The following is a 25618-nucleotide window of genomic DNA, read 5'->3' as shown; positions in this document are numbered from 1 at the left end:
TTTCCAACCAGTGTTGCTACAACATGGCTGCCTGTTGGTACCACCAGCAATACTACAAACTCATCTTTTGTTGAAGGTGTGCGCTCTGAAAATGGAAATTATACAGCAGGATTAAAAGATGACATTTAAATGGTTAATATCGTAGGCTGATTGCAAATTTTATTAAATATGTTTGCTATTTTTTAAAAAATGCTGCTTTCAACAGTATGGTTGTGCAATTATCTAACCAAATTTGAGCAAGAGTTTCAAAACATAGATGAATATGTGCACTTTTATGTTTACTTCTCACATTTTTGAACCGCCAACCTCCTCAGAAAGGGACTCTGAGCAGTGTACCATAAAATGTTAAAAATATCAAAAAGTATACATAAAAGTTTAAAAAAACAGAAAAAAATAGTTTAGAAGGAAGGAGGTGAGGGTGATTTAATGCTATGGAAAGGAGTTAAGAGGCAAAGGGAGGTTTTCCTCTGGGCGAGGCCAGGGAGCCATGGGTGGGGGAGATGTAATGGGATGCCATGTAATGTTCATGCTATAAAGAGGATGGGAGGATAAGCGGATGTTTGTAATTCTGCTTTTCTTTCCTAGGACCCTCTTCCAAAATTCTCCAAGCCAGAAGAATGACGTTTTTCATTTGGACATTAAGAATGTGGGTGGCATTGGCCAGATCTTGGATTATATGTACACTTCACATCTTGACCTCAACCAGGATAATATACAGAACTTGCTGGACGTTGCCCGCTGCTTGCAGGTGCAGAATATTTTGAATCTGTGTCACTCCTTTTTAAAAACCTCCCGGTCCGTAGAGCAACCAGCCAGTCTGACCAGCAATGGTGCATTTTCATTGCAAAACGCTTTGGCGGCCGATACCCACTGTGGACACTGGGATGGGCTCCACCTTTGCACCACTGCTGCTTGTAAAGCCTTGGATGACCAGCCACCTGGGTCACAGCCGTGTGCGCCTCACAGCTCCTCAGCTGAGGGAGCCAAGCCAAAGCAAGGCCCTGGGGGCCCTGGGAGGGCCGATCTGTCCTTCAAACTCCCCAATGGCCATTACAAGCTCCGAAACTTTTACAGCAAACAGTTCTGCAAAGAGACTATTCGCCCCAGCAGCAAAGGGTTACTAGAAATGCCCCCTGATTTTGCAATCTCTCCAGCACAAGACGCTGCTCAGGATGCTACTTTGGGCAGCCTCGCCCAATGTGCTTTGGAGCCGTCTGATTGCGCCCCCCTGCCCCCACCCTTTCTCACCCAGCCCTTACACGACTGTGCTGAGGATCAACACGCAGAGGGCGCCCCCGTTCAGCCAGCCAAGCCGATGAGGCCCAAGAAAGCCATCCACCTCCAAAGGCTGAATCTGCTCCAGTCCCAAAGGTCTCCTGAGCCGCCTTCTGCAGGTGATCCTGACGGAGCCGCTGCGAAAGGAAATGAACCAGGAAGTCGGAGCAGCACAAAAAGGACGGCCACGGTTGAGGTTCCTAAAGGGAAACATCCCAGCGGGATCCTGAGTTCCGAATGCGTAGAACTGGAGCCGTCCCGGGAGCCGCCTGGGCCAGAGAGCCCCTTCAATGTTTCCCTTCCGGAGAGGCAGTATCCGTGCGCCTTATGTGGAAAGATTTTTAAGCATCCGAGCAACCTGGAGCTCCACCTGAGGTCTCATACAGGTACAGTCAGTTAACACAGCAGGCCAGCTGTCCGGGGACGGCACGGGGAAGCAGCCAGCATGTAGTCTGGGCAGCTGGAAAGGCAGCCGCGGCCCAGAGTGGCTCTGGGGCCACCATGACCACCACGCAAGTCCATCAAGCGGTAATCAGATTTCATGGGCCTCATCGAATAGCCTTCATCCATGGGAATGTGCTTAAGCTTTCATGTTTTCCCCCCAGTAAAGAACGTCCTTTTTGTGATAAGGGCCAGTCGTAACACTTATAAAGCCATGATGGATGGCCTGGTCTCCTGGATAGATCTTTTTGCATTAAAAAAATTACTCCGCTTTGCCAGAGTAGTTGATACATATTTAATGTGCTGCCATTTACAGCCATTTGGAAGGGGAAAGAAAATGGTTTGTAAAAAAAAGATTTTTTTTCCTCCTTTATGATCTTCCGGTATCATAGAGATGTTAATGTTGTGCTGATAGGACCTGTTTACTTCAGTGACCATGATTTTATTTGGGATCCATCTGTGCCACTTAGTTGCAAATCCCAGCTTTATGGTGTAGAATTTCAAAATAGCAATTTTGTATCCACTTTTGTATCTCATTAATCTAATTTTTCATTAAATCTTATTAGTATAAAATAGTATTAATCGGTGCATTAAGGAGAATATAAAATATGTTGACTACAAATGTCCTCTTAGTTATTTTTATGTTGACTTGAAGACAAGTGTTCATGTTTAAGTGCCTTCAATTTTACTTAGTTCTCCGAAGTACAAATAGAATTGCTTCTTCTTTTAGGTGAAAAGCCTTTTGAATGTAACATTTGTGGAAAATGTTTCTCACAGGTAGGAATTTTAATATTTTGTATAATATTCTTTTATATTTAAGTTTATTTTTGTTTATATGCTACCTGGTCCTTTTCTATTGATCAAGTAATAGATTGTACGCAGTATGATTTTATGGCAATTCTGCAAGAATCACAAAATAAGATAAACACTTTTAAGAAACATTTTTCACCAGAAAAAAACAAACATGATTTCTGTTCACTGTGATTGATGCTGCTAAGGAATCTTATCTTCCCTAAAGTGAAATTTTAGAAATTCTTATGAACATTTACCATTTTCAGATATGAACAAGTTCTGGATTCTAAACGTACAATATTTTGAGATAGAATGAATTCCTAATCCCTGAGAATTTGGTTTGGTTTGGTTTGGTTTACTGGATTTATATGTCACCCTTCTCCCAAGGACTCAGGGCGGCGTACAACATTTAAAAAAAAAACATATTACAAAAGATTTAAAAAAAATTAGAATATCCAAAAAAACAAATCCGATTAAGATTAACAATAACATTTTAAAAAATTGATTAAAATTAACAATAATCATTTATTTTATTTTATTCAAGCCAGGCCGGCTTGCTTAAAAAGCCAACTTTTTAGGGCGCGTCGGAAGGACCGGAGGTCGGGGATTATACGAAGCTCCGGGGGGGGCAGCTCATTCCAGAGGGAAGGGGCTCCCACAGAGAAGGCTCTCCCCCTGGGGGTCGCTAGCCAACACTGTCTGGCCGACGACACCCTGAGGAGGCCAACTCTGTGGGATCGCACTGGACGATGGGAGGCTACCAGTGGCAGTAGGTGGTTTCGCAGGTACCCTGGGCCTAAGCCATGGAGCGCTTTAAAGGTCATAATTAGTACCTTGAATCGCACCCAGAAGACAACCGGCAACCAGTGCAGGCCGCCTAAAAGGGGCGCAACGTTTGTCCTCTCATTGATTTTGATTGCAAATTTCTCAATGGAAACTTCTAGTTGTGCTTACTTGTGCAATGAATGGTGGCATTGGTCTCTATTTTTCAATGAAAGTCTGCCAGAAAGTCCGCTAGAGAAGGAGGGAGGCCGTCACACAGACCTTTGGCTTTGGGGAATGTCGAGTTAAGCATAAATAAAGTCTGTTCTGCCTTAAGCAGAACTGTATGTAGTTCTTGTTGCCCAAATATAGGCTTAGATGCCGAGCACCAGTGCCATCTTGCTTTGCTGTCCTCTTGCTCTGGAGTTGCCCGTTCCTGCTCCAGCGCCCCGTGAAAGGATAGAAGTCACTTTGCCCCCCCCCCCCCGCCTTTCCTAACAGCCCAGCAAACTCTGGAACAAACGGGACATTGTGGCGGATCCTTCTGCACAACTGAAATCATCCTCGCCCAGTTTAGGCTAGTTCCAGTAGAGGAAACCTCTTGGTTCCATAGAAGAAAGACCTGGCCTCCGTTTGGAAGTGCCTGTCTTGTGGGAGATGGGGGGCTTTGTGTTCAACCCACCTGCTGATGGGAGTGAAGTCTTTGTAGTCCAGGTCTGATAAAGCGTTGAATTCTCTACTTGTGCCTAAAGAATCCACCTCCCTGTTTGCCCTCCCTGATAGGGCAATGGAACACGGGGGGTGGGGATTGCTCTTACTTCTGTGTGCCATTATTGGCATAAGGAAGTACTTGAAGATCTTCATTTCCAAGTGTAAAATTCTCTGATTAACATCCTTTTATTAAAAACATTTCCTTATCTTTGTAGGCAGGCAATCTTCAGACTCACTTGCGTCGCCATTCTGGTGAAAAACCATTCATTTGTGAAATCTGTGGGAAGAGGTTTGTATGTCTGTGACATTCATACGTATTATATGCATTTATACCTATTAGTCGTATTTGTAGAGATATACCATTCACCACCCTCCAAGACATCCCAGAAGATCTGTTAGCTAATAATATCTAAATGGAAAAGTTCTGGGGCTCTTAGATTTCTTCCAACTAGATTTGAGAATGCAAGAATACAAAATAGGATCCTTTTTTCAATTTTAGAAGGATTGCACAAACCATAAGTATCTAGTTATAATTTCCAATTTCGTTGTATTTAAGTACAGTGACAATAAAGATTATATTTATTCTTATAACAAACTATGATTTAAAGAAACCAAAACACAAGGCAAAGGAAGAGGAGGAGTGCCAGCAATCAGTGTATTGGACAACTGGAGATACGTATCTTGGCCAGCATGAAAATGCTCCCATTCTTGAAGGGTGGTTAGGGGTAGATGTGTATCAGCACCACATTAGAAACGCAACAGCAAATGAAGCCGTGGCCAGAACAGCTGCACAAAGTGGGACATACAAGGTGAGGCCTGAGCTGCAATAGTTTTCGACATGCTTCTCTCCTAAAATAAGGCTTATCCCAGAGCAGACAGCTTTTGCTTCTAAAGCTATCTGTTGATTGAAGAGTCCTACATCATTTGTTCCATCTGTTCTTAATCAATTACGAATTTAAATTTTTCAAATTGTGAACCTTCAGCAATTCTGATACAACCTAGCAGGGTTCGTTATTTTTCCTTTTTTTATTTTTAGCCCTTTCCTCACAAGAAGCTGCTGTCCAGCTAGCTTAACTTTCATGCTGAGTACAAAACTAGAGATAAAAAAATATATATTTGATATAAATGTAGGTAAACATTTTATTTGGATGTGAAACACATTCCTCAGCTTTTACAAAAAGGACTATTTTTCACCATAAGGCCTTAGATTGCCTTTTGCTTTTTCAGCCGTTTTGCCTTTCAAAATGTTTCATTATAATTTTCTAGTAGAGCAGCAAACAGGCCTGATTCGTACATGTAACTCTGCAGCTGGGTTCAGAAGGCGGGGAGGGGGTGGCACAGCCCTCGGTGGCCTTTTAGTGGCTGGAGTTCCTGGGAGTCTTGGTGATGCCTGGAACCCGGCAGAGGGTGCCAGGGAGGGATGGGGAGGTGGGCTGCTTCCTTCAGAGGGAGGCCAGCCGGCCTGCCAGGAACAGGATGCGGTCAAGGCAGGATGGTGCAGAAAGTGCTTATTGGAGCATTCACAGTGGCTTTGATGATGGTGTTGCAGGTTTGCTGCCTCTGGAGATGTCCAGCGCCACATTATTATTCACTCTGGAGAAAAACCACATCTATGCGATATTTGTGGTCGAGGTAGGTCTGGTTAAACTTCCCTGGGCGAGCAAAGCAAGCTGTAATCCCAGCATGTGCACCTTCCCCACTAGACCACGTGTGGGTGCTGGCATCGTCCAGCTGGAGTTCCAGTAGCAGAAAGAGCAGCCGCCCAAGGGCACCTCTGGTTACGCTCTGGTGCACTCTGACTCTCCCCTTGTAGGTCAAGAGTTAATGGCAGGAGGCTTCATGCTCAGGGCCTGCCTTTGGCCTTGGCTCTGGTGTCTGGGGTGGGCATGGAGCTCTTTTAAAATTTATTTCACCCTGTGAAATAAATGAATGAGAATGACTGATCATTCTGACTCAAATTCTCTTTCCTTTAGGCTTTAGTAACTTCAGTAATTTAAAGGAACACAAGAAGAACCATGCAGCAGAAAAAGTATTCACGTGTGATGAGTGTGGGAAATCCTTTAACTTACCACGGAAATTAGTAAAACACAGGATCAGACACACAGGAGAAAAACCATATAATTGTTCAGTTTGTGGTAAGTCAGAAGGTAGTTTTACTGATCTGGTTTGGAAAGTTCCACTAAAAATGCTAACCTTTTCATTGTTCATTTGTATCCTTAGAGGACATATGAAAATTAATGAAAATTCAGCAGATACAGTGTTGATCACTCAAACAAATGAATGGCAAATTATTTCCCCTCCTTAACAAATGAAGAATTGACAGCAATATGTTATAGTTATAATGTAGACTTCAAGAATTACGTCTCTCAACTGGAAACCATAGGCATTCATAAAGATCCAATAAAATTGCATTTCAAAATAGTATTTTAAAAGATTATAAATAGTATAAGTAAAGATTTTACTATTTTAATAATAGTAAAAGTGAAAGTAAAAAATAGAAAAACTGAAATCAAAGAGAAAGTATGGAAAAAAGAAAACATCTCCAGAAGTAACTTCCAATCTTCTTTTATTAGTACAAGCTGTATATTTTTCAGCCCTCTTGAATATTACCTCTCCTGAATCCCTTCTTCCTATATCTCAGTCCTTACCCATCTGGGTTGAAGAAGCTGCTTGGATGAAAAATGAAACGTCTTAAAAAAAAACCCCAGAAAGTCCAGTTGCCTCTTGAAAAAAGAACCTTTGGGACCTTACCTTCCGCAAATCTAAAATTCATTACCATTTCTGTTTAGTATCAGCAAACAGTCAAAGTTGCCAGAACTTTGTAAAAACCCTGATCCAACAGATCAAATTACATTCCTTTCTTTTGCTCTTAACGTTCTTAATCTTTCCCTGATAAGATGCTTTTGTGGGATTTAATTTGCACACAAATTTTCTTTCTCCCATTCCTTGTGGCTTTCTAGCCCTCTTTTATAAATCCAAGTGACTCATTGTTACTGTCTGGATTTCCAGTTTAATTTTCACATCTGTCTTATAGCTATTTTATTTTATAGCACTATTTCATTTTCCAGTATTTCTGCATAAGCTGGGATTTGTTTTTACTTCTTTATCCTATCAGCCTATAAATTATTCTAAAACCTTTTCCTTTGCATCTTTCAGTTCTTTAAAGTCTCTGTTAAATAGCGCTTTTTCAGTAGCAGATGTTGTATCTTCAAGCTTCTTTCCCATTTCTTCAAAAATCCTTTGAAATGTCTCCAGTGTAACACCTTTATCTGGCAGTTTTGCAGGTTTCACTAAAACTTGTCGTGGTGTCTTTGTCTCTTAGTTGGACTAGTGTCATTTGCTTTCCCCTGGCTCATAACGAGGGAAGTTGTGGTAGAAGCACAGATGCGAGAGTGGGAAGGACTCTTAAAGGTTGCCTTGTTTTAAGCCCAGCCAGGAAGGAACCACTAGGGATTCTCCAGCAGAGACCCTCCCAGCTTCTCTTCAAAGAACTCTCCACACGTTCCGCTGGCTGATAGCTTGCACAGTCAGGCAGCCCCTCCCGACATGTAGCCTTCCTTGCAGTTTTAAGCTACTGAATATGATCTGCCCACTGGGCTAGTTGAGAACTAGTCTGCTTTTGATGCATAGGCGCACATAACAACAAACTGCATTAACTAAGACCTAGTAATTTTAGAACTAAAACACTGAGCTTTGCTGAAAGCACAATAAGTATTTTATTTTACAGGAAAATGTTTTGCGGGATCTGGAGATTTGCGAAGACATATAAGAACACATACTGGGGAAAAGCCGTATCCCTGTGAGACCTGCAATAAATGTTTCAGCCGTTCTGCTGTCTTACGTCGACACAAAAAAACCCACTGTAAAGCTAACTGTGAAAGTGCAGCTATTGCAGACGAGTTTTCTCACGCAATGGAAATTCCTGACCTCGAGAAGTCCCAATGCTCAGATTTCTTTACCCAGGAAATCTCAGCGTCCTTCCTGTCGCCATCAGAGAAACGCCCACCCCACTCGGGGGAATCGCCAAATGAGTTTGGGCCCCCGGGAGCACCGTTTGGCAGGGCAAGGCCTGGGGTGGGAAAAGACGCTCAGGAACCGAGTTTGGATCCTGCCAAAGCCTGTGAATCTCCAGAAGCTCTGATTCCGTCTTGCACTTTTAAAGGAAGCCATGTCTCCTCTGAGGAGGGGCCGCTGCAGTCTGGCCCTCTTCCCGGAGTTCGCTCCTCTGCAAGTGCGTGGCTCCTGCCAAGCCCCGAACCAACGCGGGGCCTTCTCTAGCAGGACCCTCTGGTGACCCTAACCATGAAGACTTTGCAGAACGAGAGCGAGCCCGGCCTCTCCTGAAGAGCAGCGTGCCTGCTTGTAAGTAAATAAAACCATATCAAAGTTGTACTTGACTGAATTGTTGCCTAGAGACTTCTCTTTCTTTCTAGAATTCATTATTCACCTATAGGCTGCCTCAGTCATCTCTGAATTTACCTGCAGAACCCCTTTTCCATCATGAGGGAGGGCTTAAAACACCACAAACCAGCAATGCTGACACAATAGGGCTGGGGATATGTTGCGTTGCTATTAACTTCTTCCAAAGGAGGTGAGGGAAGTTTGGTCCATTTCCTTCCCTTTGGGTCCTCTGACCACCAGAGGCCACTTAGGGCAGGGGGGGGATGCTATGTGGACGGAGGCCACAAATCATGGGAGAGGGGCCGACCAGCTGCCCGGGGAATGGAGGGAGGGAGGCGGCTGGGCAGCGCCTTGGGGGGGGGGGCTCGAGAGGCCGCGGTGGGTGTGGCGGCAGGTATTGCCGGGGCGTCGCTTCTCCCGGGTGGCCGCCCAAAGGCCAGGAGAGCCGGACGCAGGGACTGAGCAGGGCCGGGCTGTCGAGCGAGACCCAGCAGGTGCGTCGGCCGAGACAGGTGAGCGGCTGCTCCATCCTCCGCCCGCCCCGCGCCCTGCCGCAGCCCCGGCGAGGGTGGCGCTGCCGGCAGGGCGGGGGAGGCGAGCGCCACGCGCGGCTGCGTCACTCCGGAGCCTCTGTTGCTGCCGCCGCCGCCGCCGCCGCCGTCCGTGCGGAAGGGGAGGCGCTGGGCTGGTCAGGCGGAGGAGCGGGCGAGAAGCCGGCGCGGCAGCGGCGGACGAGGCGGGGGCCGAGCAGGTAGGGGTGGGTAGGCCGGACGGGGGCCGGAGCTGGGGCTGGGCTGGGCTAACGGCGGCCTTTTGCAGGCTCCTCTTGTTGGCGAGGGAAGGATGGTGAAGCTGGGCGGCCCTTCGGGCGAGAAGCGCAGCAAGGCGGCCCCGGCGGAGGACGGCTTCGACACCATCCCGCTCATCACCCCGCTGGACGTCGGGCAGCTCCAGTTCCCCGCGCCGGACAAGGTAGCGAGCGGGAAGCCTCCGTCCGGGCTGCCCCTCGGGGGGGGGGGGAGGCCGGAGCATCCCCGCCGCCAAGGGCTTCGGCTCGCCTGCCGGACCCCTCTCGCCCCGCGCCGCTTGCGCCTCTCCAGGGCGGCCCAGGGGCTCCTTCCTTGGAGCCCAGACAGGGCATCTCCGGTGGGAGGCGGCGGCGGCGGCGGCGCGCTTCTTCCTGGGGAACCGCGGGGGTAGATTCCGTCCAGCCTCGGCCCAGCGCCCTTCACAGGGAAACCCGCACCCATAACGGCAAAGCCAGATTCCTCCCTTCCCCTCCTTTCTTCCTTCCCCTGGAAGAATTTCCCTGCGGTGACTTTTTGGGAGGATGCTCAGTGCGAAGCAGGCTTCGCTTCAAACATATATATATATATATGTATATCAGCTCCTTTTTGTATTACATGGTTGAATATTTTAACATTTGTATCTTTCCCTGTCAATTGTGGAGCGACCGTGTCCAAAGAACAATTATAATTTAAAATCAAGGCTGTTGGGGAGGAAATTCAGAATTGGCGATGGGCCCTTTGAATCGGCTCGCAAAGGAAACCTGCAAATTTGGGGGTTGAAATGGTGGCGAAGGGCTGCTGGAAGGGAAGACGGCGGCTCTTTGTTCGCGCCTGGCGACGAGGCTTTGTTCCTCCCTGGGTGTGGCCTCCCCGTATCCCTGGCTTACTACCCGACGCCCTTGGATGCTTCTGTTGCAGGAGGATGGGGGGGGGAGAAAGACGATCTCGATCTCCGCCCATTTCTCCGTGAAATAAACAGGGTGGTAGGAATTATCTGGATGCAGACAGATGCTTTGTCTCCTATGAACTTTAATGAGCTTAAATGAGTAGTAAGGTTTCCGCAGAAGCGCCGTCTTCCCTTTCAGACCTGAAAACTACCAAGTAATTAAATCGACAACCCTCTGTCAAGAATATCCGGCATCTATACAATAAGCTCATTTATTTCTTCATTTCTTAGGACCCTAAAATTGGGGTGCTCAAAGAGGCACTTAGAACCTAGAGTCCAACTCTTTCTTAAAAGTACCAAGTAAAAGCACCCGAGCCAAAAAGGTTCTTTTAGTTTGGGAAGGTCCTAGTTCTACTCCTGAATTCATTGTTGAGAAATTCATCTGCAGTTTTGGGAAGCGTCTGGCTTCAAGTCATTCATAAAAATATTGAGGAACATGAGGTCCAGGATTGAAGCTCCTCAGTCCAATCTGGAAGGAACAATTGATGAGGGCAATTTCCAAATCGGCCACATATGCCACCGGACCAGAATGTCATGGAGCACTTTGGCCAATGATCTGCTCAAATTGTCTGTGTGTGCACGCATACACACATTCCTACAATCTACTAGGAAAGTCACACGTTGTTGACCTCTAGTAATTACAGCATTGTTTTTAAGTTGTTAACAGTTTATGATTTGTTTTATACCCCTCCTATTAATATCAGATTCCCTGAAACCTACTATTTTCTAATTCTAAAAATAAGGATGTTTATTTCCTCCAACTACCTAGCATTTAATTGTTTCTCCAATGTTTCTTGAAAATAAGATACAAATGTTTGGTAAGATTTTTAGCTAGTTCCTTCAGTATTCTGAGATGCAGTTTATCGGACTGGTGTTTTAAAGCTGATCACTTGTAAATAGCCAAGCCAACTAGTTTCTGTCAGTCTCGAGATTCATTCTAGATTTTGCATTTGCCTTGTAAAACTTTCAGCTTATGTTAGAGAAGACTGAACCAAAAGCATTTATCATTTTCATTAACTGATTATTTTCTCTTCCCATGTTGTTAAACATGTCTAAAGAAGCCCGTTATTGTTTTCAGACTATAATGTTCATATAATGTGACATTATATGAATAGGATTTAAATTAAATAAACATAGTTTTATCTTCTGGAGTATTGATTATTCTGCTAGCTTAGCATCGTTAAATTTGCAAATGACACTAAGCTGCCAGGAATAGCCAACGACCCACAAGAAGAGCTCAGGATCCAGAAAGATCTTTGTTGAGAACAATGGGCCCTATTCAACAACATGAAATTTAATGTAGAGGAAGGCAAGGTGGTTTTAAACCTAGGCAGGAAAAATCAAAGTACAAATGCAGATTAGATGATACCTGGCTCAAAAACAGCAACTGCGAGGGAGATCTTGGAGTGCTAGTGGACGATCCCTTAAACATGAGCCAGCCATGTGTAGCAGCAGGCAAGAAAGCTGACACGATCCTTGGCTGTATAAACAGAGGCATAGAATCAAAATCACGTTAAGCATTAGTACCGCTTTATAAAGCCTTTAGTAAGGCCACACCTGGAATCCTGCATCCAGTTTTGGTCACCACATTACAAAAAAGAGTTGAGACTTTGGAAAAAGTGCAGAGAAGAGCAACTAAGATGGTTAAACTTGGTTGGAGACTATGAAGAATGGCTGTAGGATTTGGATATGGCCAATTTAGAGGAAAAAAGGACTGGGGGGGGGGGGACGGGACATGATAGCAATTTTCCAGTAATTGAGGGGCTGTCACAAAGAGGGGTTCAACTTATTTTCCAAATGCCCTGAAGGCAGGACAAGAAACAATGGATGGAAACTAATCAGGGAGAGAATCAAGCTGGAACTAAGGAGAAATTTCCCGACAGTGAGGACAATTAACCAGTGCAACAGAAGTTGCCTTCAAAAGTCGTGGGTGCTCCATCACTGGAGGCTTTTAAGGAGAGACTGCACAGCCACTTGCCTGAAATGTTTATAGGGTCTCCTGCTTGAGCAAGGGGTTGCACTAGAAGACCTTCAGGATTCCTTCCAGCTCCATTAAGATTGAATTCTAACTGAATTGGCCTCACGTTGTTCTTTCTTTTGCCCCATTTCGCTGCTCAGAAGACCGCAACTTGTCTCTAAGAGGTTAAGTATGACCGTCAGTTGAAGAAGCGTGCACACTCCTGTTTTAACCCGTCATATCTAGAGTCATTTCTTCAGTTAATGCTGATGCTGTTATTCTCTATCCCATTTTTGTTCAGTCTTTTCTAACAAAAGGGTCTGTGTTTTACTAGACATACATCTCCAAAGGATGCATGTTTTACTGCTCTGAAGGCCATTTACAACTGATCCCAGCCTGGACATTGGAATGGCACCTGAGGGCACCTTGGATCAGGATCAGCCAAGGACCAGTTTATGTGGTGCCAATTTGCCCAATGGGATACAGGAAATGCCTACCTCCTTTTTAATTAGGCTTTTTAAGTAGTCCTCACTTTACAAGCATTTGTTTAAAGACCACATATTAATTTATAAAATAATTATAAATCCAAAGCTGATTAGAAAATAAGATGGTTGGACCCAATCTCCTTAAAATGCCCTTTCCAGTCTTCTTTCATGGAAAAGCATTTCCTGGCAGAGTCTGCATCTTGCACCCCAGGGAGAAAATCCCAGGGAATTATTTAAATCCCAAAGTTTATGTTTTGTGTGCTTGAAAGGACAAAATAAACCAAACCGGGGGGGGGGGGTGTCTTTTGTGCGCTCTATGGACAGACCTGTTTCCTGGGCCATGGCATAGGGGAGGATTGTCACTTCCAACTTCTTTATTCTGAGGCTCATGACCAAAAGCTGCGTGCAAACCGCCACCCAAAGAAGCAGGCAGAGGCAGTTGTGGTGAGGCAGGAATGTGCTGGTAACGGCTCCTTTGTTGGTGTTCATTGAAAAAGGTGGTGGTGAAGACAAGAACAGAATATGAACCCGATCGAAAGAAAGGGAAATTTCGTTCTCCCCGAATTGCAGAATTCACAGTCAGTATCACTCAAGGCATCTCAGAACGTTTTAAGGTAAGCCACATCAGCTCATTTTTAAGCATGAAAAAATGAATGTTACATTTATCTCGCTTCAAAATTCTAGCAGATATTATATTCAATAATTGCCACAGGAAATTAATTAAAGATATGCAGTACTTCCTTGCAGAATCCTTTAAGCCTTAAGGGGCTGAAGTTTAACATATCACACACACCCAACACCCCTGTGAAAGTGATGGGAACTGTCAGAACTGTATTTGTATGGAAACAGTTTCACCTGCAGTAAACATGTGCTAGAGGTGAACTTTCCAAATATCTGATCCATAGTTTCCATATTAACTAATTTATCTACTTTCTCAATTTCCTTTTATCTACTCCTTTCCAGTGATCAAATAGACTAAATAACCCTAAAGGTTTAGGGTTGAGCATCATAAATTTACTGATGACATTACATCAGTGATTTAACTTGAATAGAAGAATGTGTAATTTTTCTTGGTGGTATAAGCTGTTATTTTGATAAAATATGCAAGGAACACAGATTTAAACCTCAATGATGTTAGCAGTTTATTGGCTCATATCATGAATGGCAGTCCCATTTTATGCAAATAATGCCAGATGGTTGACTGGGAATCTGAATGATTTGCAGTGACTTTTGGGTAGATGCCTGGATCTGAGAATTAATCCAGGGAGGTCTTGTGTTTAGCGAGGAATACAAATTATGCGTCAAATGATAAAGAATTAGAGCAACGATTGTGGATGAATTTGTGAGAGCCTTTGTAATTTACCAAGTATAAACATATGTGCAGTAGTACATCATATGTAGTTACTTATTTGATAAAGTTTTAGCTTTTTTATCGTTAGGACGATGCCAAAGGGAATTTATATGCTGTAAAAGATAATGAATGGATGCATTGACAAGTTAAAGACTGCAGCTACGCACCACAAGCTTCTTAACGCTTGTTGGGAAGATGTAGTTGAAGGAATCAACACAGACTTCCAGTGAAGCTCCCAGGTGGCAGAGGCAAATCCACGGAGTTCCCTCGGGAAAGCTCCGGGGATTCTGGGCTGAGTCAGGGAGGGGGAAGAGTCACCCAGCACAGGGGCAAAAGTTGGCTGGTTAAAAGTTTGGGAATTCAAAATGTGGGCTAGCCAAATGCCCGAATTAAGACACGAACGAGCAAACAAACATGGCTCTAGTTATGGACTTTGTTTTATTGGTTTCTGCTTCCTACTGGCATCAGAGTGCGCTGTATAAATGCCGAGACCATGAATACTTTTCCTGTGCCAAATAGCAGGTGACAATTATTTATAGATTAAAGATTTCTCAGTTCTCCTGTGAAAAACAGAAAACCTCACTGCATATTTCCACTTACCATGCAATACAAAACCGAGAGATGATCGGGTCTTGCTCTGTGTAGACTAGAAGTCCGGAGACAAACAAGCTTCCATTCCCTTTGCTTGAATCGCTCGGGGATTATTTTCAGGCTTGGGTTGTTGAGGGCTGCCGCTACGCAACGGGGCCCTGGAGAGGCCTAGGGAGGCAGCGGAGGCCTCTGGGTGGTGTCGGTTCACGGTGCCAGAGGGGAAGAGGGAAAAGGATGGGCTCTTCAGCAAACAGAAGGCTTTCGCCGTGAAACTCTCTCCCGCAAGCCCACCCCCCCTTGTTACACCCAGAAATGCCAGTCAACATGTGGGTAGCCTTGGAGGGAAGTCTTCCAAAGTCTGCCAGTCTGCCATATGTAAGAGGAACAATTAAACAGCTGCCATGTCCCAACAGCTGTATGGGTGCCTGGGGTTTTCCAAGGCCAACAGGGAAGGATGCCAAACCGGCACGGGACCCTCCAGCTGAGTTGACTGGATGCTCTGCAGCCCTTCCATCTTTCCCAGCAGGAGCACCGCCTTTTCCAGAGCGCTGGGTCTTCCCAGAATGTGTCCAAAGTAGGATAATTTTGAGCCTCGAGAAAGAAGATCTCTGGGTCGATTTGTTTGATGATCCATCGGTTTGTTTTCGTGGCTGTCCATGTTCTTCTCGGGAGTTTTTTTCCAACAAGGTAGATAGGCCAACTTCTTACAGTTTCTTCACTACTGGGTTATGCTCCAGATTTACGGCATCATCTGGATAGAACATTTGTCAGTGCTTTTTTATTGATTGGCTTATTCTGGTTTTGTATTTTAAATGTTACGTTGCTTACCGTATTCTCATAGATATTTCAGCAGTTTTTCCAGCCTTCTGGGTTGATAATGGGGACGTTAATCTGCCTTCATGTTCTACTACCAGGAGTCTTTATAATTAGTAAATATTTTTTAAGATACCTTGGAATCAGACATCTTTATTGCAGGCCATTTCAGCTTAATCCTCTCTCTGATCTTCTTGAAATTAGTTGTCTGCCTGTCTCTTCAGCACACCAAATTGAGGTTGGCACCTTCTGAGTGGAAAAGCTCTGGAAGATTCCCCTTCCTTTTTTTGTTTGTTCTCAAGGTTGATGTCTTTACAGATGTCACTGTAATCCTCCTCTTAGCACTTCACTGAAACTCACAGGTGCGTTGGAAGTTCCTCCTGTCTTGCTCAGGAACATCATGAGTAGCACCCAACCCAACGGCCACATCATCTAGCCCTGTATGGTCAGTTGCTTTCTACTGTCCAGCCAAGGGACTTTCTTGATAATATGCAGGAACAGCAGAGTGCTCTGTTCTCCACTGAGCGGTCACACAGTAGTAAACCTATTTATTAAATTTATATGCTGCCCATCTCACTATCCGGAGAAACTCTGGGCAGCTGGCAGCAAGTGGATTTAACAATGCGATGGTGGTTCGGCAGGCAGGCCAAATGCCCAGCCGAGCAGAGGGTCCACAGAACCCAGCCCAATCCACAGGTTGTAAGGGGCAGTGCAGGGCCAACAGCCGGACACCCAGGGTGCTCTGGGTCTGGGCAGACGGACAAGGTGGCAGCGGAGAAAGGAGTGGTTTGCACCAGGCCAGGATCATGCAGGCCCAGCCCCCGGCTGTAAAGGCTGGAGCTACGATTAGAGCCAAGACACGGAAAGGCATCGGGTGGCTGGAGAACTGCTTCCAACGGACAGCAACTCCTGGCCGTCACTGTGGGGCGCTGCCGTCCTTGCTTCCAGCGGATCACCTTGGTGGCCTTGTCCTCAGCATCTGTCCGGACTCCCGATGGGGGGGGGGGTCTCCTTCTTCTTCCCCCCCATGGAAACTGCCAGGTCAGGTAGGGAAGCTCCAAGCGAGACGTCAAGGACGGCCCTCCGGTCTGCTCAGAAGCGTTTCGGAGCAGCGTGTGCTTAACAGAAGCGGCAAATCTGTTTGCAGGCGACCGCCCTGATCCTGTTTGCCCTGGCCTTCCTCGCCTGTGTCGGGTTCCTGGTGGTCTACAAGGTCTACAAGTACGACCAGGCCTGCCCAGAAGGTTTCGTCTTCAAGGTAAGGAGGGGGGGGGAGCCAGAGGGGGTCTTAGCCAGCAAGATCTCCGGGGGGGTCAGTCACGGAAGGAGGGCGTACAAATGAGGGCGCAGGGGGGGGGCATTTTGCATGTGTTGAGGCGTAGAGGTGGGGGGGGGAGAAGAGCCGGGCATGAAGACTCGTTCCTGTGATCCGTATTTTCTGTGCCCCCCCCCCCCCGATCTTGTTTTTTATTGTAACAAGTCATTTCGGCCCCTGACCCCCCACCCTCAAGCAGAGGCTTCTTCCTTCTGAGAGAGAAAGAGAGAGGGAGGGAGGGAGGGGGGGGGAGGGAGAGAGGCTAAGGGCGGGGGGGGGAGAGGAAGAAAGGTATGCAAAGGGCCCAAGACGCTGCCCAGCGCTTTCTCTTTTGCTGATACTTTGGGAGACACACACACACACACACACACAGGGCCACCTTGCTCTCTCTCTGGTTTTCAGTGTGTGTGTGTGTGTGTGTGTGTGTGTGTGTCTTTCAGAACAATCAATGCATTCCAGCTGGATTAGAGAGCTACTACTCTGAGCAAGACTCTAGCGCTCGAGGAAAGTTCTACACGGTGATCAACCACTACAACCTGGCCAAGCAGACCATCACCCGGTCAGTTTCTCCATGGATGACGGTGCTTTCGGAAGAGAAACTTTCCGAGCAGGAGACGGAGGCAGCCGAGAAACCTGTTTAGGGGGAGGGGGAGTCCGGTGGGGAAGGGTCCGGAGGTGGTTTTCATGGAATGTCTCATTGTTAGGATCACTTAGAGGTTGCTCATAATTTATTGTGTAATTGCTTTGGTTGCTGCCAACTGCTTTGCAAAACGGAGCAAGGAAAAAGAAAACGGGGCTCTTTAATGGCCCCGGGCACATCAGCATTGCTTCAGAGCTCCAGCACCAGTTTCTCCTTCCGTGGCATCGGACGTAGTAGGCGCATTCTTGTAATTTAGACATCTGACAGAGTTCCATTGGGGCAGGGCTTGTGGGGTGTGTGGGATGACGTGCTTCTTACCGTGTGTCCTCGTGCTTTGTTTCCCTTTAAACCGGCTCTGAAATCCCAACATTCACGGGCATGGCTTGCAGCTCCAAAATGAAGACCTAGAAATAAAACCGCCTTCTGGTTTTGCTCCCTCCATCCATTACGACCTTTAGGCTTAATTGCTTCCGTTATGGCATGAACTTCACTCTTCCCACTACATGAACGGCTCTTGTGCAAACAAAATAGAAATTAGGCATTCAAGAGCCGTATCGTTTTAATGACAGATTAGGAGTTTTAATTAAAAAGGACAACATATTCTGAGGGGCAGATAAACAAGACAGAAACTCTTCAGTCCCCCATACAATCTGCGTAACTAGAAAGGACGTATTTCATTAGAACGGCCTTTTTTGGAAACCTCAACGTTGTGAAATGCCCTTTGCTGGCAGCCTTCTTTTGGCCTTTCCTGGCCCTTCCCTGCCAGGGAATCGCTGGGAAGAGACATCGGTTCCCTTGAGCTCAGTGGGATCTTGATGTCAGCCGGCTGAGGAATTGAGGGCCTCCAAGGAGGGCAACATCCAGGCGATTCAAAGGCACCTGGGAGGGAGGGAGGGAGGGGGAAGAGGGCAAGACTACTTTCTGGACGTAAGCTCACAGGGCCAGGTACAGGCTTACTGTCTGACAGGCTCCTCCTACACGATGGAAATTAAGACCTTCCGATGCGCCTCCCCCAGAGAGTTTGGCCACTGGAGCCCCTACAGCCGTAAACCTGACCTGCTTCTCCACCGCTAATCCCTGTAGGGATAGGACAGCAGCAGCACATTTTAATCTGTGAATCTCTCCTAGGATAGGAGATGGTTGGAAAAGCCCTGCCCTGCCCCTAGGAAGGCCCCCCCCCCCCCGTCAGACTCTGGCGCTGACTCGGATGCTCTTCTCAATTGCAGGTTGTAGCTCACAAAACTGCTGCCATTTTTGTTCTTCTGAATGTGTTGTTTCCCAGTGGAATGTCAAAAGTTTCATTAATTTTACAGAAACACACTTTAAAATCCACGTCTTTTTTCCCCCCCTATACTTCTACAAAAACAAACATGGTTCTGGGTTTTATATTTCCTTCCAGACCTTTTTTTTTTTTTTTGCATTGATCTATTTGGAAAACGCCATTTATGGTTTTGTTGGAAATTTTATTATTAAATATAGTTACATATTGTACAATTTTTGGTATGTAATCGCTGCTGCGTGGAACACATAAAAAGCAATAACTTGTGTGCCAAATCTTTCATTTGCATTAAGGAGTTCTCTCTTGTCCACACAGCACCATGTTTCTATTCCCTAGTGGTCAGTACTTCCACCGAACTCACATGTAACTTTTGACATTTTCACTCTGTGTGAAATAAAATAGTATGCTCCAGTCTCAAACTCCGTATGTTTAAATAGATGTTTGCAGCGGCGAAGAGGAAAAGAAATGAAGGATTCCAATCACCCTACTTGCAATAAAAACCTCTTCTAAAACACCTTTCTAATAATTATTATTTACATGACTATGTCTCAGCAAGAATCCGGGGGGTGGGGGGGTGCTTCACTTCCACAGACCCCCCCCCCAAAGTCTTGGTGTCCCCAAAGCTCAAGGGGCCAATGGGGGCTTTGAAAGGGAAGACAAAATGAGGTGAGGGAGGTGGAGAGTTTCTGGAAAGAGCCAAGTAGCCCCTCTCCATAAGGAGACTTTTTCGGGGGCTTGGGGTCTCCCCCCCCCCCACTTCCGCCAACAGGGAAGACCAGTGGCATCCTTCACGCTGGCAAGCGCTGCCCCACCCCTGAAGGAGAAACAGCTGCTGGGCATTTCATCACATACAAATGTTTGGCAACTTCCCACTGCTGTGATCCTGTACCTGTCAACACTTTTCTTGAGCATTTCCTGGCAGCCGTCCAGTTTCCTTCTGCCGCCTAAAGCTCCCTACGACCTCTGGGAGGTTCCTGAGTGTTAAAGAGTTTGCACAGGCACACACACACACACACACACACACACACAGACGCTACACGTGTATTTCCACAGCCGTGGTCCGTGAACACTGCAGGGTCACCTGGCGAGGTGGTTCCTTTATTGGCCAGGATCAGCTTCCATACCAGTCCAGGAAGAGCAGGGAGAAGGAGCACATGACCAGGAAGAAAAGGATCCACACTCGGAATCCAGCGTTGTTCTTGATTGCCTGCGGAGAACAAAAACCCCCGTTTCAAAGATGTGAATTGCGGTGGGCAGTTCAGGAATGTGCAAAACTCTTTCCAGTTTATGCCTCCGACATAGTTTTGTCTTCAGATCTTTTGTTCCACAGGGAAACCTCTGAAGAGCAGAATACGGAAAGGCCAATGAAAGTACGACCGACAGGTTCACTAAGGTTTTCAATGGATGCCCAACCCCAACCCCCCTTTTCTTCTGCTTCATGCCACCAGTTTAGCTGAAGTAAGAACAAAGGGGGAGCATCTGGTCAGTTGCCCATCAGTCCTTGCTCACAAAGTGTGCAGGACGCTCTGAGCAAAGAATGGTGCTTGAGGGGTTAGGAGCCGTCTCTGGTGCAGAGGGTCTCGACCTGCGTTCTGTGTATTGGGGGGGGGACACCCACACCCATAAGCATAGCTGACTGGAGGCGGTGGAGCGCTGCCCCCCTCCAAGACGCCATCCTGGACCCCCACAGCACTGGAGAGCTTTTGCCCAGTCTCCCATCTTTCCTGCTTAAGGAGAGTGGTTGGCCCACAGCTACCCAAAATCTGCCCACAGTCCACTTTGGACAGGGCGGCACTTCCGCAGATTAAGCTGCCCAGAGTTTTATAAGGTAGGCAGGCGTATATCTCTCTCTTGAATGAATGAATGCGCACATCTTCGCACCACACAGAACCTATGTAACCAGAATCAAGGCTCTCTCCCTTCAGAATGGAACAGAGCCAGAGGCTCCTGGAGGGCAACTTTCCACGGGCCAGTCGAGAATAATAAAAAGCAGGAAAGCCTTGGCCAAGATTACCTCTCTGATGTCTTCGTTGCCTTCCTTGATGTTCTCCGTCGCACCCACAACTATATGGTGGATACTGTCAATTTCAGCTTCCTAGAAATTAAGTTAACACATATTTGGTGACTCTGCGAATGGCAGCGGCTAGATGACCTTGGCTGAACCCTTCTGGGAAAAGGTAAACGTGACTTTTCAGGCCCACAGGACTTGGATGGGAGACCACACAAGGCCATCCCAAGGACATAGGCCGCCCTGGGAATTGGAAGGATTACCGGGGAACTCGGCAGCATCTTCACAGCCCCAGTGCACTTCTTCATTTCCCCCCCCCCCCCCCCCGTAAGGTTCTCTCCTGGAATATATTTCTGAAACAAACTCTTTTGGTAACTGTCCCCACTCTATTATAATTAATTCGTATTTTGCTCCGTCCTCACAGACGCTTTGCCTCTATCCTACAGGTGGAGCCATTAATTTTCTTAGAGCCCAAAATGTGAACTAGTCAAGTGTGAGATTCTTCTTACCTGTTGTAATACTTTTTCTGTAAATATTTCTTGAAGTCTAGATATTTCAACTACTTTCCCTTCAATCTGCCTAAAAATGATCAAAATATAACAAAGGAAAGCAAAAAGACTTAGTTATATTTAAACAGTTAAGAATAAGCATTTCCTGTTTTTACAGAATGAAATAAATAGAATATCTTACATTCTTAAGATAATGAAGCCTTATTGGACAAAGCAGATTTTCAGTAAGATGCTTAATACAAAGCAGATCAGTTGTTTATTGAAACATTGGAAAAATGCAATTTATATAATTAGGTGTAGGTTCTAGGTGTGTAAAAATGCAGACTGCTAGACAGAAAAATTGGATACCTATTATCTGTGCAATACAAAACAGCATTAGCCAGAGATGGCTCCTGTTGGAGTTGGGAAATCTAATAGGTTGCAAAAACTACAGGCTGGACCAGAGCACAGAATTCGTAGAAAGCACCAGCCCCACTGAGAGCCCCCCATCTTCAGTCACCCCATTGGGATGAGCACCTATCCCCACCCTGCTGCCCAGGCGGCCTCTCCTCCTCAAGCAGCTGATGTGGGCTGAGAACCTTGATCAAAATGTGAAAAAAAGCCAACGGAAAGGGGAAAAAAATGTACCTCACTTCATCAAACAGGCTGTTCATTTCACCCACAAGGCGTTGGTTTTCCTGCTCAAACTTGAGGGGGGGGGGGAGAGAAAAGCAAAGATTATTGCAATTGGAAGTCAAGTTCCAATGGACCATCTATGTAAGTTTCAGCAAAACTCTCTTTCCAGGAATTCAGATTTCCTTAGGCTGTCCCTGCTGCCAGTATCATGTGAGGAAGCTCCCAGAGCAGCCAGGACGGTCTAAGAATTGTTGGAGAGAGATCTGAGTTCTCCTGTCCATCTATAGCTGCCTCCTCCTAAGATTAAAAATATGCATCCTTTTCCCGGAGATTTCTGAGCAAGTATTCTTTAACTGAGTTATGGGGAGAGGGGGAGCTGGGGGTGGGTGGGTGGGAGGAATGAGAATTATTTCTATATTCAAGGTAAAACTACCACTAATGCCGCAGAAATATCTCTAAAAAGATTTGCAAAACAGTTACGTGGTCAGAGACCAAACAAACAGAAGTTAGAAGAAGGAAAGCGTATTCACATCTAGGCAAACTAAACGTAAAAAGCCCACCAGGTCTTTTTACAATTGACAATTCCGGGAACTTCCTGATGCCATTCAGGAGGTGGTGCCCGAGAGGGGGCCGCCCAGGTAAGTGTAAGCAGAGGGCAGGCTGGCAGATGGGCGAGAGGCCTGGGGAAGCTCCCTGCAGGAGCTGAACATCCTCCCTGTCAAAATCTAAGGGACCTTAGGCACCTGCGCTCCCCCCCACCCACCCCCCCACCCACCTGAGGGAGCCCCCTTGCCTTCCTGCTGCTCAGGCACCAGAAATCCTGCTTGGCTTTGGAAGGCCCACCCCCACCCTCCCCGCCCCCATCTGTCTGCTTGCCCAGGGAGCTTCCTCTTCCTTCTTTGAGCTCCTCCATGAGGCCAGCAGTGCCCCAATCCTTTTCAGCCTCCTCCACCCCCCTGTGACTCCTCCAGTTGGCTTCCTCTAGGAGTGCCCTTCCAAAATGCCATGCAGATCCCCTCCTAAAGCAGCCAAAGATAAGAAGCAAAGAGAGGGGGGGAGGGAGGGAGAGGGAGAGCAGAGAGAGACACAGAAAGGGGGGGAGGGAGAGAGAGCATAGAGAGAGCAGAGACAGAGACAGACAGACACACACACAGACAGAGAGAAAGGGAGAGAGAGGGAGTGAGAGAAAGACAGGGAGGGAGAGCGAGCGCAATCAACCTGCGTGGTCTCCCAGACTGCCTGGCCAGGGAGAGGGTGCCTGACCAGGTGGCCCATTTCAGAAAGTCCTTGCAAGATTTTCCCCAGCAGATGCTTCCTGCCCAAGATGGAAAGACGGATTACCATTTGGATTTCTTCTGGGGAAAGCTCATCTTCTCCTCTGCTGTCTTGACCAAGACCAAAACCAGCGTGCTCATCCACTAGGTTCCTCTCTGCAAAAGAAGCCAAACGAGACGGTCATCCGCATGAAGGCCGCCCCAACTGGCTAGAGACCCCTTCAGTCGGAGGTGAAGCCGCACAATTCTGCTCCTCGGGAGCCCTCCGTTCTTGCCTGCTACGTAGGACTCTCGGGGGGCTTCTATCCCCCAGGACGTCCTGTCCCTCCTGCTGTGGCCTAGATTGGTTTATTGGATTTATATGCCGCCCTTCTCCCAAGGACTCAGGGCGGTGTACAACATATTACACATATTACAAAAGTTTTAAAAAAAAATTAGATGAGTCAGTCCTGGCTATTCATGCCCAAAGACCTTAAAGCACCTCTGGCCAGCTGCTGCTGCTGCTGCTGCTGTTGAGCCCAGGGTGGCTCAGGAGCTGGTGGCCTCCGTGGCAAGCAGGGACCAACACCTCCTCATTGAGGGCCCAATGAATCCCAGGGGCTGCCTGGGGATGGGTGGGGGGCGTCTGCCTTTGGTCTCGGGGCAACTGCAAAACGATCTGGCAAGGGAGGCTCGTCCTCCAAGTCCTTCTCTGAGAGCCTCCTGGTCGGCTGCTGCCACCCTCCCCACGGAAGGGCTGGAGGACCCACGGCAGAGCTTGGGGGTTTTCCTAAGGGCCTGGGTTTGGCTAAGGCCACGGTCACTGTGTGGGAGGGGCCGGGGGAGGGGGCCTCGTCAGCGCCACGTGAGCTCTCTCCGTCTGCCGTCCCCAGAGCAGAGTTTTCGGAAGAGTTCCAGAACGCGAAGCTCTCCAAGCGACGGAAGACACACGAGCGAATCCGATCCGATCCTCCCTCCCTCCCTGGCCACTTGGAATCCTTCTCTTCTCCAGCCTCTTTTGGGAACGTCCCTACTTCCGACATGAAAGCGAAGAAAAGGGTCGTGGTGATCAGCAGGTTGAATGGTCAGATCTTCTGATTTTACAGCCAGGATCTCTGCACCTGGTAGATGATAATAGGCCTCCGTTGTTCTCAGGTCTAGTTTGTGGAGGGCGGAGGCTGTTCCTCTCACCACTGAACCCATCCCCACGAGCGTCCTTTTGGGGGAGAGCAAGTGGATTTCTCCCCTCAGAGGAAGCCCGAGGTTCCCTTCTTCCCATCTTGGCAGCCTGGGTGAAATCTCTTCTCCGGAAGCCCGAGGGTCGCCCTCCAAAGGAAAGGCCAGAAACTGATCGGGCAGCTCAGCTCCGCGGCTCTTTCTTCTCCTGCTCCTGTGAAGGGAGGCTGCTCTTGGCCGTCTACAGAACCACCACCACCCCCACGTCCCTGGGCAGCTCCAGGGGAAGCCTGCAGCTGCTGCTGCTGTAGCAGAAACCCTCCTCCTCCAGCAGGGAGGGAAAACAAGCCCCACGGATGGGAAGGCCCCACCATGAGTGAGCCAGCATTGAGGCTGGAGCCCTTCTGAAACCCATGGAATCCACCCTTTCAGGCAACACACTGTCCGTGCAGCATCATGATAAATAGCTATTTCCCCCCAGTTCCTACAGAGGAAATTACCCCACCGGAGGCCGGTGGAGCCTCAACCTTCTACAAGGTCTAAAGCATGGATGGGGGGGATGTTGCAGGAGGCAGGAAGGGATTAGCACCTCGGCTGCCTTCCCTGGTGAGCTTTTCTTCCCATTCCTCAGGAGGAGGAGGAGGAGGAGGAGGAGCTTCCGTCTCCGTCCCAGGGGCTTTTCCACCAGAAGCAGGGGGCGCTGACTTGTTGCTTTGCTCGGGCTCAAGCCTGGATCTAAAGGAACAAAACAGGAGAGGTGATCAACCACGGGCTGCTCTCCTCCGTCCCACCCAGCAGCCTGGAATATTAGTTCTTTGACCACACAGAAGGTTAAATGTTCAATATTACTTTAGAAATGGAAAACCTGTAGCCCCCCCAGGCAATGTGCAATTGCAGCCGCCCCCAAGAGGGAAATCAGCTTTGGGAAGCTCACATTCTGAGCAGGATATGGAAATTCATAGTTTCTTGAGGGGGCGAAACAGTTTGCTCTCTCTTTTCCTTGAGGCAATTGGGGCACCCTGTATTCGGGATGATTCATTCACTTCTCCCGATGACATAATCCACACCAGCCTGTGCTTATTATTCCCTCTGGTTAATTTTGCTGCATGACGTAATTATACTGGAAGCCCTGGGAAAGGCTCCGGCCCCTCGGGCATTGTATCCTTACTACTGTACGCAGTTACCTTCAATGCTGAATTAGCAAGGTTGTATAATAAACTTGTGTAATTGCTCAAAAAGGAAATCCCACTGAATTCAGCTAAAATACAACGAGAAGCTTAAGCGATCGGCAGTGACCTGCGGTGAGGTTTACGGCTGGTGAGGCCAGCGGGCAAAAGCCGCCCTGCCACCCCGCCGCTATGTCCGACATAGAGGAGAGGTGCCTCTCTGTCAGACATAGTGGCAGGGGTGGCTTTTGCCTCGAGTGCCGGGGCAGCAGGGCGACTTTTGCCCGCTTTCAAGAAAGCTTTCTGGAAAGCAGGCAAAAGCCCCCCCCTGCTGCCCCGGCGCT

General features: G+C 47.5%; 3 protein-coding genes across 9 annotated transcripts in view; 2 read left to right on the top strand and 1 right to left on the bottom strand.

Annotated features, from left to right (window-relative positions):
• Positions 1–8471, top strand: part of ZBTB49 (zinc finger and BTB domain containing 49) — an 11701-nt gene extending 3230 nt beyond the window's left edge. For 3 of the 4 annotated variants that reach the window (XM_032223916.1, XM_032223915.1, XM_032223913.1), the window contains exons 3-8: positions 586–1661; positions 2447–2493; positions 4197–4270; positions 5531–5613; positions 5955–6116; positions 7709–8471. In XM_032223916.1, coding sequence (XP_032079807.1) covers positions 586–1661; positions 2447–2493; positions 4197–4270; positions 5531–5613; positions 5955–6116; positions 7709–8259 — 1993 coding nt within the window. In that variant the 3' untranslated portion in view covers positions 8260–8471. Of the gene's footprint in view, positions 1–585; positions 1662–2446; positions 2494–4196; positions 4271–5530; positions 5614–5954; positions 6117–6201; positions 6400–7708 lie in introns of those variants that run through there. The other variant, XM_032223917.1, reaches the window with a different exon arrangement.
• NSG1 (neuronal vesicle trafficking associated 1) lies at positions 8257–19035 on the top strand. 3 transcript variants are annotated; one of them, XM_032223924.1, is made up of 5 exons: positions 8257–8343; positions 9202–9354; positions 13056–13172; positions 16461–16571; positions 17069–19035. In XM_032223924.1, the coding sequence occupies exons 2-5, from the start codon at positions 9226–9228 to the stop codon at positions 17267–17269; spliced, it is 558 nt and encodes a 185-aa protein (XP_032079815.1). In that variant the 5' UTR covers positions 8257–8343; positions 9202–9225; the 3' UTR covers positions 17270–19035. The 3 variants fall into 3 exon arrangements, with proteins under 3 accessions (XP_032079815.1, XP_032079813.1, XP_032079814.1); XM_032223922.1 differs by lacking the exon at positions 8257–8343 and adding an exon at positions 8730–8894; XM_032223923.1 differs by lacking the exon at positions 8257–8343 and adding an exon at positions 8901–9133.
• The window catches only part of STX18 (syntaxin 18), a 26270-nt gene continuing 19430 nt past the window's right edge, over positions 18779–25618 (bottom strand). Inside the window, exons 6-11 of one of the 2 annotated variants that reach the window (XM_032223918.1) lie at positions 24698–24843; positions 23021–23109; positions 21692–21750; positions 21065–21134; positions 20562–20642; positions 18779–19754 (exon numbers count right to left, since the gene is read on the bottom strand). In XM_032223918.1, the coding sequence (XP_032079809.1) occupies positions 19659–19754; positions 20562–20642; positions 21065–21134; positions 21692–21750; positions 23021–23109; positions 24698–24843 (541 nt within the window). In that variant the 3' untranslated portion in view covers positions 18779–19658. The other variant, XM_032223919.1, reaches the window with a different exon arrangement.

The sequence above is a fragment of the Thamnophis elegans genome, chromosome 9 (assembly GCF_009769535.1).
Source record: "Thamnophis elegans isolate rThaEle1 chromosome 9, rThaEle1.pri, whole genome shotgun sequence".
NCBI classification, from domain to species: domain Eukaryota; kingdom Metazoa; phylum Chordata; class Lepidosauria; order Squamata; family Colubridae; genus Thamnophis; species Thamnophis elegans.
The sequence above is the reverse complement of the archived record's forward strand: the minus strand, read 5'-3'. Positions and strand labels throughout refer to the sequence as shown.

Excerpts from the sequence above, each read along its gene's own strand:
- NSG1 (XM_032223924.1), top strand. The coding sequence starts at position 9,226 with ATGGTGAAGCTGGGCGGCCCTTCGGGCGAGAAGCGCAGCAAGGCGGCC. Across the intron at positions 9,355-13,055 it reads AGTTCCCCGCGCCGGACAAG|GTGGTGGTGAAGACAAGAAC; the intron begins GTAGCGAGCGGG and ends TCATTGAAAAAG. Across the intron at positions 16,572-17,068 it reads CAGAAGGTTTCGTCTTCAAG|AACAATCAATGCATTCCAGC; the intron begins GTAAGGAGGGGG and ends TGTGTCTTTCAG.